Genomic DNA, 18333 nt, shown 5'->3' with positions numbered 1-18333 from the left:
ATTGGCGAGGTCCCTTGGGGTTCGTATTTCTCTACGGCCTGTATAGAATTTGGCTCATCGTGAATCTAAGTGGGAAATTAAAGTGGCTTTCTATTAAAATCCGTAGACTGTGTGAGATTGCTGCTGAATGCAGAAGCCCAAGTCAATGCTGCTGATAGAAATGGCTTCACACCCTTGTGTGCTGCAGCTGCTCGGGGACATTTCAAGTAAGTGATGCTCTTGATCCTTTCTTCCCCCTCATGAAAAGAGCCTCTTTATAATTTGCACACATATTTTAGTTCTGGCTGAATGTGTAAACCAGTTCTTAAGATCCTTTGGCAAGTGAATTCAACTAGACATCTTTGAGAATTTAAATGCAAAGGAGGATCCTAAATTTGCTCTTCTTAATAATAGATAGTTGTACATTGGGAACTGAAGAAGAATATGCTGTTTCCAAACCTCATGTGAATGAACTTGCTTCCAAAGAGGAAGATTTTTTTTTAGCATATCAACATAAAGTCATCCCTCCTGTCTGTAGGGGATTGGTTCCAGGACCACCCACGGATGCCATAGTGCGAGAATGCTCTATGTCTGTTATATAAAATGCTGCAGTATTTGCATATAATCTACGCACATTCCTCCTGTACACTTTAAATCATCTCTGGTTACTTATAATACCTTATAATATACTTATATATAATATAAGTATAATATACTTATAATATATTATACCTTATAATATACTTATAATATATTAAGTATATTATACCTTATAATATACTTATTATAATACTTATAATACAATGTAAGTGCTATGTAAATAGCTGCAACCATGTGGCAAATTCAGGTTTTGGTTTTTGTAACTTCCTAGGATTTTTTTCCCAAGTATTTTCATCTGGGGTTGGTTGAACCCGCAGGTGTGAAACCTGCACGTAAGGACAGTCGACTGTGTATATGGTTATGTAATGGATTGTTACACACTTCATTTTTCACTATTTTCCACCACCTCAACACACACACACATACACGTTATTTATTATTATAAATGGTTCAAGTATGCACCTTGCTTTATCGTTTTTTTTAAAAAGTTGAAGCAGGAACTTACATGCTGAGAGAAGTTCGAGCACAAAATCAAAAAGAGCCTGTGATTAAAATATACATAAGTTTAGCAGTGATTTCTTCAGTTGCTTAAATAAGTCAGTTGAATAGAGAGATAACTTTTTGTAATCAAGTGATATTCTAATAATATTGATAGACTATAGCTAAATTGCTTTCTTTGCCTGTGCTGAAATGACAGTCTATGGAGAATGAAAGCTGTTTTCAACTAAAAGCTGTTTTCAACTTTTAACTTTTACCATCCCAATAGAAATGTTTCATTAACAAACATCAATTAGCATTAAACAATTAACAAATCTCAGAATTCTTGACATAAGGTTTTTCAGTTTCATACTACTGTCATTCTTTGTAAATATGAATTTTTTAAAGTTCAAAATGCATCCTTAATATATGTTTTTTTTTCCTGCATGTTGAACATATATCTCATCACTCTGAATTTATTATTGATGATCAGAGCTATTGATTTTGCTGCTGCCTTTTTGCATGTATCCTAAGTCCTCCAGGAAAGATTCTTCTTCTGGACTCTGCTTTTGCCTTTATTGCCAGTAGGCAGTCTGTAGGGCCACTTGCTTGGATAGTGTAACAGTCATGGGAATGGAGGCATGGATGGATTTGCAAAAAGGGAGAATCCTGGGGAAATGCAGGGGGGCTTGGTTAATTTAAATGTACATGAGATACACATCAATATGTAACTTATTTTTTTCTAATGTATAAACAAATGTTGCCAAAGGAAGCCAAGAGAAAGCTTGCCTCTGCGCAGAAAACCAAAGATGTGCATTGCTTCTTCATTTGGTTATGATTTATTCCTCTTTTCTAAATTTATTCTCATCTAATTTTGCAAACTGTAGTTAGTTCCTAAGTGCCGTGAAGTCTTGAATTTACCTCATTGCTGTCCTTCCTGATTCTCAGGGCAATGTATTTCTGCTTAACTGTGTCTTGTTCCTTGTAAACTAGCCCCATTTCGGGGGGCAAAACAGCCTTTGCTGCCTTTTCTCCCCCAGATGGCCCTTTCCTCTGTCTCCATACTGCCTTTTATAGTGGAGGCACATGGTGCCCTGCTGTCTGCGCTATTTATAATTATTTTCTCAAGTGAAAATCTCAGAATGACTCAGCAGCCTGACTCTTTTCAAGGTTCAAACTATTTTGAACCACAAATATTATATATGTCAAGCACAGTTAAACATATTCCAAGGACTCTACTTTTATAGGTTGTTTACAGAGAAGTGTCATAAACCAGGTATTCATCCTTGATCAAAGCTGTTACTTTAAATTTTCATGGGAGTAATTAAAATATGTTCCAGCCTTGTTAAAAATAGTATCTATATAGTAAGACCAGTAATAATTGAGATATATATATATATATAAAATAATTCATGTAATAAAGATGCAGATTTCCTCTAGCAGTATTTTCTGTTTTTAACATCTTGGTCAGGTGGTACTTCAGACGTCAAACCCAGTTTGTACATAATTAATCATACTGTTGTGTTTAGGTGTGTAGAATTATTAATTGCATATAATGCTAATATTAATCATGCTGCTGATGGAGGACAGACACCTCTCTACCTGGCCTGTAAAAATGGAAATAAAGAATGTATTAAACTCTTGTTGGAAGCTGGAACTGACCGAAGTGTAAAAACCAGAGTGAGTACCTGTATTTTGTATTTTATCCTCTAATTACAATATGTCTGCAAACTCTGCAGTTCAAAAAATAAAATAGGTTAAAATACAGGTTGCTTTGTTTTGTTTAAAGTTTTGTTTTGCTTTGAATGTGTTGGATCCTCATGGTCTGACCTCTGCTCATCTGATTATTCGAAGCTTGTTAGTTAGCCTTTCTTTTTAAAGGTAGTCGGTGTAGTACCGGGGAATTGTAAGCCGTCGACAAAGGTCAGCTGTCATTGCGTTGTTGTCATCATCCACAGTAGTGCTCATTTGTAATGTGTATGAACAGGAAGCAGTTTTGTGGCAAGACAGTGCCCATTGCCAGGACTTAGAGGAAGGTTATTTGTGCTCACTATCCCTCACAGGGCTGACCTTGGTTTTTGCTAAGATTATGCAGTATCTCACAGAGTTCAAGGTCATTGTCTAATTTGCCTCAGAACTGGAAGCACTGTGTGTGGACCTAAGAGGCTGAGGTCGCTGTTGACTCTGTCCCACACAGTCCTGCCACCCCCGTTCAGGGTGCACAGGTGAAGTCAGATTTAGAAACTGAAGAAAGTTAGAGTCTGATTCACAAGAAGAGTCCTTTGATATGACTTCTGGCTCAGCACTCAAAAATGCATTTGAAACAAGTTCCTCAATTCGCCCTCCCAAGTTGGTCGTTATCATCCTATCATGATAGACTTGAAGACCAAGAATCAGCCCTTCAGACACTGACATGCATGTCTTCAGTGGGGGCCCATCTAAGGGCTGGCAGGTTCACGGGACCCACTCTTCACTGGGCTCAGGAATTTTTTTCCTGCAGTTGCCCAGAATGTTAAAAGTGTAATAATTACCACCCTGTAGCATATTCATGATGAATGACAAGTGTAGACATCTTAATTGCCAAAGATTATCTGAACGTTGGATTTCTTCTGTTAATAGAGAATTGACTATACTGTGCATCCATTTCACAGGAATCACCCTTAAAATTTTCTAGGATAGAAAGGTATATTATGTATTTTAAGGTCACTCTTAGATACTGGATTTTCTTAAGTTTTCAAAAGTAAACCCACAAATAATGGTATAATCAGGGATGTAATATAAGCTAGGTATAGACATTTTCCAATGAGTCCTATGGCTAGAGCTTTTTTTCTCTTTATTTATTTTTTGAAAATCTGAGAAAATAGTCCAATGTTACTCTTATTCATGTTGTTTTGTATATTTAAGAAATCTGTGGTATTACACACACTTATTATAAAATTCTACCTTATATATGAAAAAGGAATGAATTTTACATCATTATCTGAATGAAAAATAAGTAGTGCAACATAAAAATTAAAGTCACATCCTATAAGTTAGAGAACAGAGCAATCCATGCTCTCAAGTTAATTGTTGATGAATTGAATGAAATCATTAGAAGTACAGAGGCTCCAAAGTACAGAGATAAACAGCATAATTGATAAAGGACCTTAAGGGAATAATTAATTATTTCTCAGAACTTTTAATAAGAAATCAAAGGGGAATGAAGGATTTTAAGTTTTTCTGAAATGATTACATAGCCTTTGTAATATAAGGAAGGTCAAGAGCACTTACACTCTAGTGCCTAATTAAGGTTGATGCCCAAGGAAAGGTATCCACAGCCCAACAAAGAACAAGCTATGAAACACTTTGCCTGCCTGGAATACTCCCAAGAACTATATGATATTCCAGCTGCTGCCAGCCATGGTCTTGCCTTAGCCAAGTTGATTCTGATTATGTGAAGTACAGAACCAGAGAAAAAGCCACAACATTCAGGAAGAACTTTAGCAAATGATCAGATGACTCAGTCTGAATGTAGATTGTTACATTTATTGTCTGTTTTCCTTTGTCTTCTACACCATTATTTTTTTTTTTGAAGTGTACTGTCAGTTCAGTTCAGTCCAGTTCAGTCACTCAGTCGTGTCTGACTCTGCGACCCCATGGACTGCAGCTCGCCAGGCTTACCTGTCCATCACCAACTCCCGGAGCTTACTCAGACTCATGTCCATCGTGTCGGTGATGCCATCCAACCATCTCACCCTCTGTTGTCCCCTTCTCCTCCCACCTTCAGTCTTTCCCAGCATCAGGGTCTTTTGTGAGTTAGTTCTTCACATCAGGTTGCCAAAGAACTGGAGTTTCGGCTTCAGCATCAGTCCTTCCAGTGAATATTCAGGACTGATTTCTTTTAGGATGGACTTGTTTGATCTCCTTTGCAGTCCAAGGGACTTTCAAGAGTCTTCTCCAGCACCACAGTTCAAAAGCATCAATTCTATTCACTGAAAAAAATTTAGTATAGCGGTATGAAAAACCAAATTAAAAAAAAATAGGCTAAAGAGAAAATAAAATGAAACCAAAATACATATCATCAAAATAATCATCAATTATTTTATGGTAGTCTTAAAAATCTAATGAAGATAGATACCTTAGTAGAAGGCAAACCTCTCTACATATAAAAATGAGAGACTACAGAGGGGATCAAGATTTTTCCTTAGAAGAGAGTCTGTCAAACTTTAGTGCATCAGAGTTGCCCAGAGGACTGTTAAAACAGAATGCAGGGCCCCACCCCTTGAGATTTCTGATTCAGTAGGTCTGGGATGAGGCTCAACAATTTACATTTCTAACAAGTTCCCAGGTGTTGCTGATGGTGCTGGTCAGGGAACCACACTTTGAGAACAGCTACCGAAAAAACAAAACAAAACCCTGAGTCTGTTCTGCTGCTGCTGCTAAGTCGCTTCAGTTGCCTCCGACTCTGTGCGACCACATAGACGGCCACCCACCAGGCTCCCCCGTCCCTGGGATTCTCCAGGCAAGAGTACTGGAGTGGGTTGCCAGCAACCAGCTAAGTGGATGACTAGGGCTTCAAAGTAATATGTTCTAGAGAATGGGCCCAATAGTTTAGTTGGAACATTTTCTGAGCTTGCATATACCAATATCCATCTGCAGTCCTAGAGAAGTCCATGAGGCTGATAGATATCTCATAAAGTTATTTGACTTTGTTTTTCCTTTATGTCTGCCTTTTCCATATTATCTAGAATCTTTCCTTCTGGAATCAGTGGCATAAAATTTTAAGATGATTAGAATTAGGACTCTACCCTTATAAGTAGAACTGGTTTATTATACTTGGATATAAATTTTCTTTTTTTTTATGTTGTGATAATTTATTGAACACATTTGACTTGGAGACTTACATCTTTGTGTTACACTGCATCAAAAATTTAATTAAAAAGGTAAAAAAAGCTTTGAGGCCATTTTTTTGTTTGTTTAAGGTATAAATTTCTTTTTTGTTCTTGATTCAGTTCAGTTCTATACTTGGATATAAATTTTAAAAAATGTGTATGCTAAAATTCATTCTTTCATAATATTGAGATTTTGTTTTACCATATATAATGCTTAGTTACCAGGCTGGGCAGTACCAACTCACTCCAAATGGTCGAGTGTTAAGAAGAAACTCTTACAAAATAGCAGACATGAGTCAGAGCAATGGAAAGGGCTCTAATTGACAGAGGTCTGAGAGAACCTAGCTCATCGATGATATTCAGGATTGGAATGCCTGCTTTTCCTGTCTCAGTGGTCCATGGTCAAGAATATTTAGATGTGAACTTTAAATAACACTGCTCTCAACATTCATGTTGTAATCAACTTTTTCCCCCTGGTCATTTTATATTCAGAATGGCTGGACACCAATTCATGCAGCCGTGGACACTGGTAATGTGGACAGCCTCAGGCTTCTTATGTACCATAGACCAGCTCATGGAAACAAGTTGCATGAGGAGCCCGGGTTGGCCGTCTTTGACTTGGATCAAGAAGAAGAGCATCATGAAGGCATATCCAAGCCTGTTGTTCCTGCAGACCTCATCAACCATGCTGACAGTGAAGGCTGGACAGCTGCCCATATTGCTGCTTCAAAAGGTTTTAAGGTGTGTCTGGTAGCAGCTGGCCTCATTATACAGTTGTAATTTAATGACTGGCAAAGTTGGCTGCTATTGGCTGAATGTATTTTGCTTGAATAATTGGAGATTGAGCAGCACCATTTTTGGAAATGATCAGCTTCCAGTAAGAATCAACTATATTTTTTGTCCAGCAGATATTTACCATCAAGCATATATGAGATGTCATAAAAATCAGTTTGGAGTTTGTTAACAAATGTGGGAGTAATTCCAGACATTTTATCTCATGTAAAATTAGGAAGAGAAGTTGGATATTGATTGAGGCCTCAGGATTATTTGACTTAGTACCAAGGCCATGCAGTGAATTTGAGGGAGAACCAGGATTCAAGTACCCATGTCCTGTACTCTCAACTCCCTCACTATGCACTACCTGTGCTGTCTTATGATTCAGAAGAGAGAGTTCTAGATTTTACTCATCAGAGTAGCGAAAGATTGTGATTAGTAAAGAAATAAAATGACATAGGAAGCCATCCATTCGTGCTTCTTTTTCCATTTAAATCACTTTAGCAATAATATTGCTTTAACAATGAAAAGCTATCAGGAAGCTCCTGAGTGCAAGGCATTATGGAAGCTAACATTTGTAGGAATCATTTATGTGATTAGGTAACTCCTAGTTCAGTGGCAGGAGTGCAAAATACAAGACAAGCATAGGATAAGAGAAGCACAGCAAATTTAGAACAAGGATAATAGACATGTGTTTGGAACAATACAAAGATGCAAATTTTTATTTTTTGGAAGACAGAATGCACGTATTTCAGAGAGCAGAGCTGTGGAATATTAGGCTCAGAAATGACTCATTCTGGAGGAGATAGAAATGATTTTGGCCTTGCAGGCTGGGTTACATTTGTCACCCATCACTGGGAGAGGAGAGTAGTTCAGATGCAGGGAACAGTAGGAATGGTATGGAAGTAGAGAGATGGGTAATGGCTCCAGTTGAGCTAATGAAGAGTAGTGAGAAGATAAGACTAGGAGTTTCATAGTATGGCACAGGCCTTCAGTGATGTACTAAGTCTGAGTTTTATTTTCTAGACAGAGTAAAACTGTTGAAAAGTTTGTACAAAGGAACAAAAGAGTTAGCTCTATAGTTTAAATTGCTTGAGTGAGCAATGACATTTAGAAGATATGGGATTATGGAAACACTGATGGCAGGGAGAGAGACTAGGTGAAAGATGATGAGACTGGTAGAAATCATAAGAGAGGTCACAGAGTAGAAATGCCCAAGAACTGCAGACAGATGAGATGCATTGAATGAATGGGATGAATAGAAGTATCATAGTTACGTTCCCAGAGAGAGGAAAGAAGAGGTGTCGTTGTGATCCAGCGGATAGAATGTGGGTTTAGGAATGCTGAATTTAATGCTGGGACGTGTTCCTCCAGATGGAGATATCTGGAAATAGCTAGAAATGTGCATTTGGAGCTCCTGGTTGGTAACTTCCTGTGTTATGATCTAGAGCAGAAGCTGTTCATCTTGGACTTGGGTGTTTTTTGAAACAAGTGAGAAACAGGAGTGAGTCAGTCCAGTGTGGAGGTATTGCTTGTTAGTAGTAGTTTCCTCCCGATTATCCTTTAAAAAAAAAAAAAAAACCACAAAAAACCCTACAGTAATTATATGAGCTTGATATGTATGTATTGATTTGAATGGAACACAATGACATTTGACATAAAAGTACTTGGAAGGCAAAGATGGGAAGTGTGGAAAGCTTAAATTTGAGTCGGTGTACTTAATCTAAGACAGTGAATCTCATTTGATGGAGAAAATGTGTGTGGCAGGGGTGGTTTTCGACTTACCTCCCTCTTCTAGAAAATCTCGGAGTATAATGAAAGGTTACTGACAGTGGTAGGTTGTTCATGCACTCAACCTGAAGGCAAGAATAAAAGGCAGAACAGAAGATGAAACCTGAGCCTCGCTGAGAGGAGCTCTCCCTCCAGGGTGAGCTCCCCTTCACGGTGGGGGCTTATGGTGCCACTTAGCTCCTTCTTTATGAACTCCTCATTAGTCCTGGCGGTTTCAGAGCTGAAGATGGTATCCTCATGGATTCCCAGGCCCTAGGCAACGTGGATGCTCTGTCAAGGGAAATAGAATTTCTTTCTCATGTCTAATATGACTCTTCCAATATTCTCTTACTTTAAGAACTTCAGATAAATTTTGAATAAGAAGAAAGAGATTTTAGAAAGTAAGCATGGCTGACAACACGCTGCAAAGAAAATTAATAGATTAAAATAACAGGCTTTTTTTTGCCCTGGAGTAGATACTTTGTCTTCCAGGCTTACCTCTTTATTTTACAATTAGGACATTTAAACTATGGAGAAATGAATAGACATTAGGGATGAAGACCAGATTGCCTGGTTTCATTACTCTTCACATGATACCACTCAGCCTGCCTTCCTAGTCATGGGTATTGGAAAATATTTTTGCATCCTTTGCCTAATACAGTGTTTATAGTGTGGCTGAGATAGTTCTCCAGAGAGGTAATCTATTCACAACTAAGTTGCTAAGACTAGTTCAGAAAAAATACATTACAATCCTGAGTTAATCATTGTGTGGGTGAAGAGATTCTACACTGACCACAAGTAGGGCTTAAAAGATGTATTTTTTTTTTCTACCATAGCATACATGTGTCTGATCTACATAAGGTAGTAGTACCATTGTTACCCAAGAAGATCACTTCAGTTTCCACATGTTTTTCAGTTGCCAAACGTGGGATTTTGGAGCTTGAAATAACATAGCTCATCTAGTCCAACCCCCTTGCCTTGCAGATGAAAAAGTTTAAGTTTTGGGAAATAGCATAACTAATTCCCCAAGGTCAATTCATAGAAGATCAGGTTCCTCAGTCAGTCCTTTTTCCACTTAGTTCTTGGTCTTTTTCCCAATGACTAAGCAATTTATGCAAATCAGCACTTGGTCTTTGGTAACCAGAGTAGCTGTCTCTAAATCTGGTCTGTGACTGCTCCACAGCTGAACTCACTGAGGATAAACTTGTTTTCATCACTCAGTGTGAGTAGATAGAAGAGTTTCTTAGTGAAACTCTGTGTTCTGTCATGAGAACTTTGACACATCAAGTTCCTGCAGCAGAAATAGATTAGGGAGAGTGTCTGGATTTGAGCATCTGGTTGTCCAAGCTCTCATACAACAGATTCTTTATTTGAGGGACTGTGCATGTTGTGAGTACAGGAGTAGATTATAATTCTAGTTTACATATTGCCAAAGCTGAAGGCTTCCTATCACTCCTGTTCTTACTCAGTCTTTCTGGGTTGTTTAACATGTCGATTCTAATGCAAACCTCTCCTTGGCTTCCACAACACTACCCCTTCCTTGCTTCCCTTCTGAATTTGATGATCAGGCCTTTTCTTTGTGTTTTGTTTTTTTTTTTTTCCTGTTTTTCTCTTTTATTTTTCAACCCTAGGCAACTCCCAAGCCATCCTAGCTGCCTAGTCCTATTTTAAAGAATTTATCCAGTCTTTCAACTTTAACTGTGGCTTCTACAATAACTCTTCCCAAGCCCAGATCTCCCACCTGGCTTTTTGTCTGCTTTCCAGTCATTTATTTTCCACCATCCTAGAAGTCATACCTAAGCAGGCCTGTGGTCCTCTGGTCAGGCAGTGATCCTCTTGTTGCCATCTTTATGCTGTTCTTGCATTGTTCTGGGATTGTGGACTGACTGATGCCTTTTTAGCTCTTAACCAGATGAATCCCAGGCATTTCCTCCCACATTCTAGCATCAGCCCTAACAGGATGGTCCGCATGAGGTGTGTATCTTAAGTACAGAGGCCCACATAGAGCCCTATGAGGTAGATTTTCTCTCCCTAGGTCAGGCCTACAAAGAAGAAAAAAAAAATGATAGGAGTCCCTAAAATTCTTTCTTGTCACAGAGAGTTGGGTACCTGGCTAGAAAAGACAAAGACAGGATAACTTGTGAGGTTGGACCAAATCTTTGGGACTAGATGCTAATCGTGGTAAATAGAAATCCATTCTTTGGATTCTTTTATTTTTTGTGTTTTTAATTCTCCTTGACTATTTTTTCCTTAATTTTTGTAAGATTATTTTTGAAAAGGCCAGATTGATTCAACTGTGTGTAGACAAAGGAAAGGCTCTTTTTCAAAACTTCATTACAGAATGTCCAGTGCAGAGTGTTGTACACTTGCTTAATTTAACCACCAGTGACTCACTGACAGGATCCTAAATTCTCACATAAACTTGGCCAACCAGAGTTGTGCTCCCGCCCCTCACTGAAGATCTGCACTTGCCGGTGTTTTCCACTGACACCTTTCATGGATCTAGTTTGACCCTTTTTTCCTCTCACTCTATACTTTCCCCCTTGAATGATCTTACTGGTCCCCAGAATATAATCTACAGAGGTTCCAAAATCCTCTCTCTAGCCTACTTATTCATGCCCTCAGTCCTTTCAGGAAGATCCTGTATGGGAAGCCCACAACTTACAGGGCATCTCCTTGATACCCCAGTTGGCCCAAGACAGTCCTTGTGGATGCCCATCATCCCAGTGGAACCATTAACAGTGCCCCCTTTTACTCCTAAAAGTGTCTCAGTTTAAACATTCGTCCGGTAACCCTATTGACGGCCATTGCTATCTACCTATCTGGTGGTGGTGGTGTTTAGTCAGTTGTGTCCAGCTCTTCACGACCCCATGGACTGGAGCCCGCCAGGCTCCTCTGTCCATGGGATTTCCCAGGCAAGAATATTGGAGTGGGTTGCCATTTCCTTCTCCAGGGGATCCTCCTGACCAGGGGTTCAACCCACATCTCCGGCAAGTCTCATGCATTGCAGGTAGCTTCTTTACAAAGCCATCAGGGAAGCCCTATTGACGTCCATATTCACATTCATTTCCACCGAACAGCTCCATGAGCATGCCTCCCCGGACTTCTGTGTTTGTAATGCATCTCTGTTCCTCCTCTCTCAATCCAGTAACATCATCAGACATTCGTGTCTCTTGCTCCATCTTCCTAAATTACTGAGTTCAAATGATGGATACAGTTCTAGATTTTATTCTTTTATAAATGAGTACGTGTACAAAGAGGAGGCTGTGTTTTTAAACACATTCCAGGATGTCCCTCGGGGAGCCCTCATCACAGGCTGTCTGGACTTGCATAGGCTGCTGTGGTCTCCTCATCCCCAGTCTCACCTCCTCCTTTGTGCGGCTTTGAGAGGGACCTTTGTAAGTGGGGAGCTGGTTGTGTAGTTTACCCTTCATCTTTCCAAGGGTAACTAATCTTTCTGCCACTTCAAGGGTGAGTGCCAGCCCTGTACATGACAGACAGGTCCCTTGCAGCTCCGGCCTCAGCCTCTTCGCACCAGCACACTCCTGGTTCCTCCTCCCCTGTGCTCTCGGCTCTAATCCTGCAGACACCCTGTGCTGTCTCCTCTCCCTGTCTTTGCATCTGCTGTTCCCATTACCCCAAATGGCCCCTTCTGTCCTGACCCCTCCCTGCCTGGAAAACATCTCAGCTTAGGTCTTGGCTTCCAGGAGTTCATTGCTCCCAGGGTACCTCTTCACACTTCACTTAAGGAGCTTGTTCTTTCCTTGGAATTATTTATATACCTCCTTCCCTCTCCACTGCCTCCAAAAAAAAATCACTTTTCATCATTGTATGTATCATGCTCAGCAGTCTCTGGCCCACGAGTACTAAATGTTTGTTGAATCAATGAGTAAATGAGTAAATTTTATGACAGTTCTTTCTTAACTGCTTTTCTTTTTGTCCCTTTGTTTTTCAGTATGTCTTCCAAACTCACTAATTGGTTTTCAGAACTAGTTGATCATGCACTTGTCTACCCAGACGTATCCTTATGTCTCCTGAAAAGAGTCCATGCTCCCTCTCCCTCAGCACTCCGTGGCTAATTCCAACCATCTTCATCTCCCCCCTGAATCTCTCTGCTTCCTCAGCTATTGTTACCCATCATGTTGTTTCTCCATCTCCCCCGCTCTGCCCAACTGTGGGCACAGCCACATCCCAAGGTCGTTCCTGACATGTGTGCTGGACCTTACCTGTGCCTTTGCCGACTGAATTCCCTCCCACTCCCTCTGCCCAAGCTCGTCTCTCAGTTTCCTGTCCTGACCGGGATCTTATCTCTAGCTCTTTGGACTTGGGTGTTCTCCTAAGTCTCCCTGGCCCTGGTACCTTTCTTCTCAGTGCTTAAAGGCCACTGACAGAGGTGGTTCATTGACCCTAAACATCCCTTCTCCCCTATTCTACAGAGTTCAGCCCCAAATAAAAACTGCATTTTCCAGCTTCCTGGAAGATGACCATGGCTGCCTACCTAAGTTCTGGCAATTGGGATGTGAGTGGAAATAGAAGCTGAAACCAAAGCCCCCTGTCTTTTAAAGTCTCTGCTTGCTAGAGACATGTATCTGTGTTGTGGTTAATAACATTTTGACTTAGATTTATTCATCTGGACTACTTGCTCTGCATCCCTTGGAACAGCCTGCCCAGTTTAGGTCCCCTGAGAATCTGTGTCCAAAAACAGCAGTTGGCATCACAGCATTTGTTCTCTTCACTCAGATCCCACCCATCAACGAGAGAGCTTAGATTTTTTTCTCTACCTTTCCCACTTCCTCCTCCTCTTCTGAGTAAAACTTGCCCCTCACTTCCATAGGTCCCCTTCCCTGCATGTTTTCTTCATGACTCTTGACAATATGTCATGTTTATGCCAGAGAAACAGAACTGTGACCTTATTCATCGTCACAACCCTGGGGTCTTAAGACAGCTCCTGGCACCCAGGTGCATAGTACCTATCTCATAACGTGTGAGGTTTGATGAGCACTAAATACATGTGTAGTGTTGTAGCGGTGCCTGGCGCTTAGTATGTGCTTGAATAGTTATTGTAGCTGCTATTGTTAAGTGTCGGTTAGGTAAAGTTTTCATCTTCTTTGTGTTCCCCATGGAGCCCAGCAGAGTGCTCTGAAACTCACAGTTGTGGCCCCATTTGGATACGCCTTTATGCTGCTATCTTTCTGACATTCTGTGCTTCCTTGTAGAGAAAGCCACTGCTTAGATTATTGCCTACTGATCTGCCTGACTATAATAATTATACACAACCCACCTTATGGGTGGACTTGCATCTTGCAAATTTTGGTTGCATCTTTTATCATTTCTGTTTCTAATTTGAACTAACATCACCTAGAATTATGACATTTGTTGATGTGCTGTAATTCCTCACCACTTACGTGATGTTTTCTAATTAGTGATGATTATGTTGATTGTAACAAATACAGCAAGCTAATAAATATTGAGAGTGTTTTATGTGCCAAGAATATAAATTACCTGTCTTTTCATTTAAGTCACCTAACAACCTTATGAAATATAGGTATATGAGACACAGATAAGGAAACTGAAACAGAAAAACGTTAAATGATTTGGTTTACCAAAAGTCAGATAAAAATCATTTATATTGGCAGGATAAGACCCCAGGTCTGTTTTGCCTCTAACCTGCTTTTGCTACAAGTACTAACTTGTGTAATAAATGTATTATTTCTGTCCCTTATCATCTAGGAATTCATGAAGTTTAATGCTCAGGTTGCATTCTGCTTGAATCTTTCATTTGAGTCAGTTTCATTAACTCTCATGCATTTACTGATTTTGTACAAATTAGTAATATCAATGGGATAAAAACTGTTATTTATGTATTTGGCTTAGTTTTTAGTTCATTTCTTAGCTTAGTGATTTTTTAAAACTTGAGCCCCAGACCTATGAAAGCCAGGCTTTGATTGTTAGAGGAGATCCCTCCAGCCTCCGCAGCAGCAGTGATAAATCCTGTCAGTTAGCCCCTTTGCAGGCAAACAGATTTTCTTTATTCAAAGGTCCTCTGGCTCAGCTCCTCCATTTTGCAGGTACCAAGGCCTTGTCTCCACCCCCTCAGCATCCAAAAAGATCCCCTATATTGGCTTTGCCCTTAAATCAGCACTGGCTTCCTTTTCATATTTTGCTTATTTGGTGGTCTCAGCTTACTCTTTTTCTTTCTGACCCTTATGCATTCCTCGTATTTCCTCGTGGACTATGATTGCATTTAAAATATGTTTGAGAGGCAATAGGAAGCAACTGGAACTGAGATACACTCCTGGTGGGAGTGGAGTTTGGTATAGCCACTTTTGAAAGCTCTTTGCAGTATACATTGATACAAACATGTGCATACCCTGTGCCCCAGTGGACCAACTCTGTATGTATACCCAATGGAAATATGTACCTGTGTCTGCCAAAGGACACATATCAGAATGTCCGTGGCAGCACCCAAATGCCCACCAACAAGAGTAGAGATAAATTGTGGTATATCCATGTGATACACAGTAGTTTTAAAATAGGATGAATTGACTTATAACTATTCCTAATACATGGATGCATTTTATAGCATTGTGGTGAATGAAAAGAAGCTAGATATAAAAGTGTAACTGTAATATGGTTCCACTTATATAAAACTCTTAAAACAGGCTCAGTGGACTTCTGATCTTAGAATTCATAATAGCTGCTGCCTTTTTGAGGAGAAAGGAGGGATTAGTGGTTGAGATGGAACATTAAGGGGGCTTCCAGAGTACTCTTCCCACAAGTATGTTCACTTTGTGATAATTGTGCAAGCTTCACACTTATTTATGTACTTTTCTACTTAGATATTATACATCAGTAAGGAAAACATATTTTATAAAACACACAAAAGAAGTATCTTACAGCAAGATTAGGGAAAGCTGTTCAGACTGCCTAGTTTACTGTGTTGTCAGGAGCAAAGTCAGCCCAGAGCCTGTGTGTGTGTGTGTGTGTGTGTGTGTGTGTGTGTGTGTGTGTGTGTACGTACGTGTAGGGAAGTGATGAAAAGAACAGTGCTTGTTTTGGTTGTTAGTTCCTTTTCATGGTTTCTGGTTTATTTCGTTTTGTGCTTACTTTGATGGGAAATCAGTAGACAAATCAGGAAGTAGTAGAAGTTGAAATAGCAGAGCTCCTTGATAAATATCTCAATGTGGTATCCTGCCTTGCACTTAACTTAAAAATGTTTGCGGATATATATATTGTCTGTCTACCACTTTGAACTGAAAAATTTTGGAAAACCAAGACCCTTCACTTCAAAGGCTAGTGATACCTTTTGAGTGGAGGCTCCCTGGAGCAACACAGAAGAAACTGAAAAAGCCAGGGCACATGACTTCCTTGTCTACTGAGAGTGTTTTTCTAAACCTCAGTCAATGTGGTGTTTACATAGAATTTTCAAATAAAAAATAAGACAGCATAAGATCCAAAATATATTTGTGCTTACAGGGACTCTGGGACAGAATTGGAGCCCTGAACTTTTATGACCAGGAAGACAATACCTGGTCTAGAAGACAGTGCTGGGCATTCAGTTGTAGCAGGAGTCTTTTTGTATTTCCAGATTACCATGAAAGGATACTGTCTGCCCAAGGCTTTTTTCCTTAATGGCACTGCAAACTGAGTGATTAGGAAGCCAGTTTTTTCTCTTGAAACCTAAGAGGCTGTTCTAAGAGCAGCAGTATTTTGATCCTGTGAATCACATGTAAATGAAGCCCTCTTTGCTTTTCACTTGGAAACAGTATTTAGATCAATCTGTATATTTGGGTTGTTGGAAAAGAAATAAGCTTTCTGATTGAGAATTCCTGAGTGGCTTGCTGCAGGCCACTGAATCTTCCCTTGGAGTTTTCACTTGAGTTGATTCATTTGGACAGGAGGTAATGGATTCTTGTCTTTGCAGAACTGCCTAGAAGTCTTGTGTAGGCACGGAGGGCTGGAGCCGGAAAGAAGAGATAAGTGTAATCGGACCGCACACGATGTTGCTACTGATGACTGCAAGCACCTGCTGGAGAATCTGAGTGAGTGCACTGTGCAGCTGCATTGCGCTTCCTGCATCCACAATGCAGGGGCCTCTGGGACTGTGGGAAAGATACTGAGGCAGCTTCAGTTTTCTCATTCTCTTAACTTCCTTTGAACACAAGCTGCTATAGAAACACTGGTTATAAATGGGATACTTTTATTTTTCCATGTAGAATGGCTTTTACAGAATTACTGAAACAATGCTAGGTCTTTCTCGTCTTTGACCTTGGACAATATTTAATAATCATTGCTTTTTTCTTCTGACTTAGATTATCTTTCTAGACATGAGACTAGGAAGGTACAAAAAAAAAAGCAGAATCATGGCCAAGTAGTTTGCTTTAGCTGACTGTGTGAATGTAGGCAAGTCAGTTATCTCTCAATATCTGGTTGCCTGCCTGTCTAGGAAGATAACCATTTGGTTCCATTACAGCTCTTAAGAGTATATGCTTCTCAGCACATGCTGTGATAGTTTCACTTGCAGGTGTGTGAGTATGGAGTGCTCAGTTCAGTTCAGTCACTCAGTCATGTCTGACTCTTTGCAACCCCATGAACTGCAGCATGCCAGGCCTCCCTGTCCATCACCAACTCCCAGAGCCTACCCAAACTCACGTCCATTGAGTCAGTGATGCCATCCAGCCATCTCATCCTCTGTCATCCCCTTCTCCTCCTGCCCTCAATCTTTCCCAGCATTAGGGTCTTTTCAAATAGGTCTGCTCTTTGCATCAGGTGGCCAAAGTACTGGAGTTTCAGCTTCAACATCAGTCCTTCCAATGAACACCCAGGACTGATCTCCTTTAGGATGGACTGGTTGGATCTGCTTGCAGACCAAGGGACTCTCAAGAGTCTTCTCCAACACCACAGTTCAAAAGCATCAATTCTTCTGCACTCAGCTTTCTTTGTAGTCCAACTCTCACATCTATACATGACTACTGGAAAAACCATAGCCTTGACTAGATGGAACTTTGCTTGCAAAGTAATTAATGTCTCTGCTTTTTAATATGATGTCTAAGTTGGTTATAACTTTCCTTCCAAGGAGCAAGTGTCTTTTAATTTCATACAGTCACCATCTGCAGTGATTTTGGAGGCCAGAAAAATAAAGTCAGTCACTGTTTCCATGGTTTCCCCATCTATTTGCCATGAAGTGATGGAACCGGATGCCATGATCTTAGTTTTCTGAATGTTGAGCTTTAAGCCAACTTTTTCACTCTCCTCTTTCACTTTCATCAAGAGGCTCTTCTGTTCTTCACTTTCTGCCATAAGGGTGGTGTCATCTGCATATCAGATTATTGATATTTCTCCCAGCAATCTTGATTCCAGCTTGTGCTTCTTCCAGCCCAGCATTTCTCATGATGTACTCTGCATAGAAGTTAAATAAGCAGGGTGACAATATACAGCCTTGACGTACTCCTTTTCCTATTTGGAACCAGTCTATTGTTCCATGTCCAGTTCTAACTGTTGCTTCCTGATCTGCATACAGTTTTCTCAAGAGGCAGGTCAGGTGGTCTGGTATTCCCATCTCTTGAAGAATTTTCCACAGTTTATTGTGATCCACACAGTCAAAGGCTTTGGCATAGTCAATAAAGCAGAAATAGATGTTTTTCTGGAACTCTCTTGCTTTTTCAGTGATCCAGCGGATGTTGGCAATTTGACCTCTGGTTCCTCTGTCTTTTCCAAAGTCAGATTGAACATCTGGAAGTTCGTGGTTCATGTATTGTTGAAGCCTGGCTTGGGGAATTTTGAGCATTACTTTACTAGTGTGTGAGATGAGTGCAGTTGTGCAGTAGTTTGAGCATTCTTTGGCATTGCCTTTCTTTCGGAT

At 40.1% G+C, this 18333-nt stretch overlaps 1 protein-coding gene across 6 annotated transcripts in view; it reads left to right on the top strand.

Annotated features, from left to right (window-relative positions):
- The window catches only part of CTTNBP2 (cortactin binding protein 2), a 161876-nt gene that overhangs the window by 90328 nt on the left and 53215 nt on the right, over positions 1 to 18333 (top strand). For all 6 annotated transcript variants that reach the window (XR_002317280.2, XM_070468847.1, XM_020911080.2 and 3 more), the window contains 4 exons: positions 107 to 206; positions 2586 to 2736; positions 6420 to 6668; positions 16396 to 16513. Coding sequence is in view for 5 of the 6 variants with exons in the window: in XM_070468847.1 (XP_070324948.1) it covers positions 107 to 206; positions 2586 to 2736; positions 6420 to 6668; positions 16396 to 16513 (618 nt within the window). In the remaining variant the exon portion in view is untranslated. The remainder of the gene's footprint in view (positions 1 to 106; positions 207 to 2585; positions 2737 to 6419; positions 6669 to 16395; positions 16514 to 18333) is intronic.

The sequence above is a fragment of the Odocoileus virginianus genome, chromosome 1, assembly GCF_023699985.2.
Source record: "Odocoileus virginianus isolate 20LAN1187 ecotype Illinois chromosome 1, Ovbor_1.2, whole genome shotgun sequence".
Classification (NCBI taxonomy): Eukaryota; Metazoa; Chordata; class Mammalia; order Artiodactyla; family Cervidae; genus Odocoileus; species Odocoileus virginianus.
This window is presented reverse-complemented; position numbering and strand designations above follow the sequence as displayed.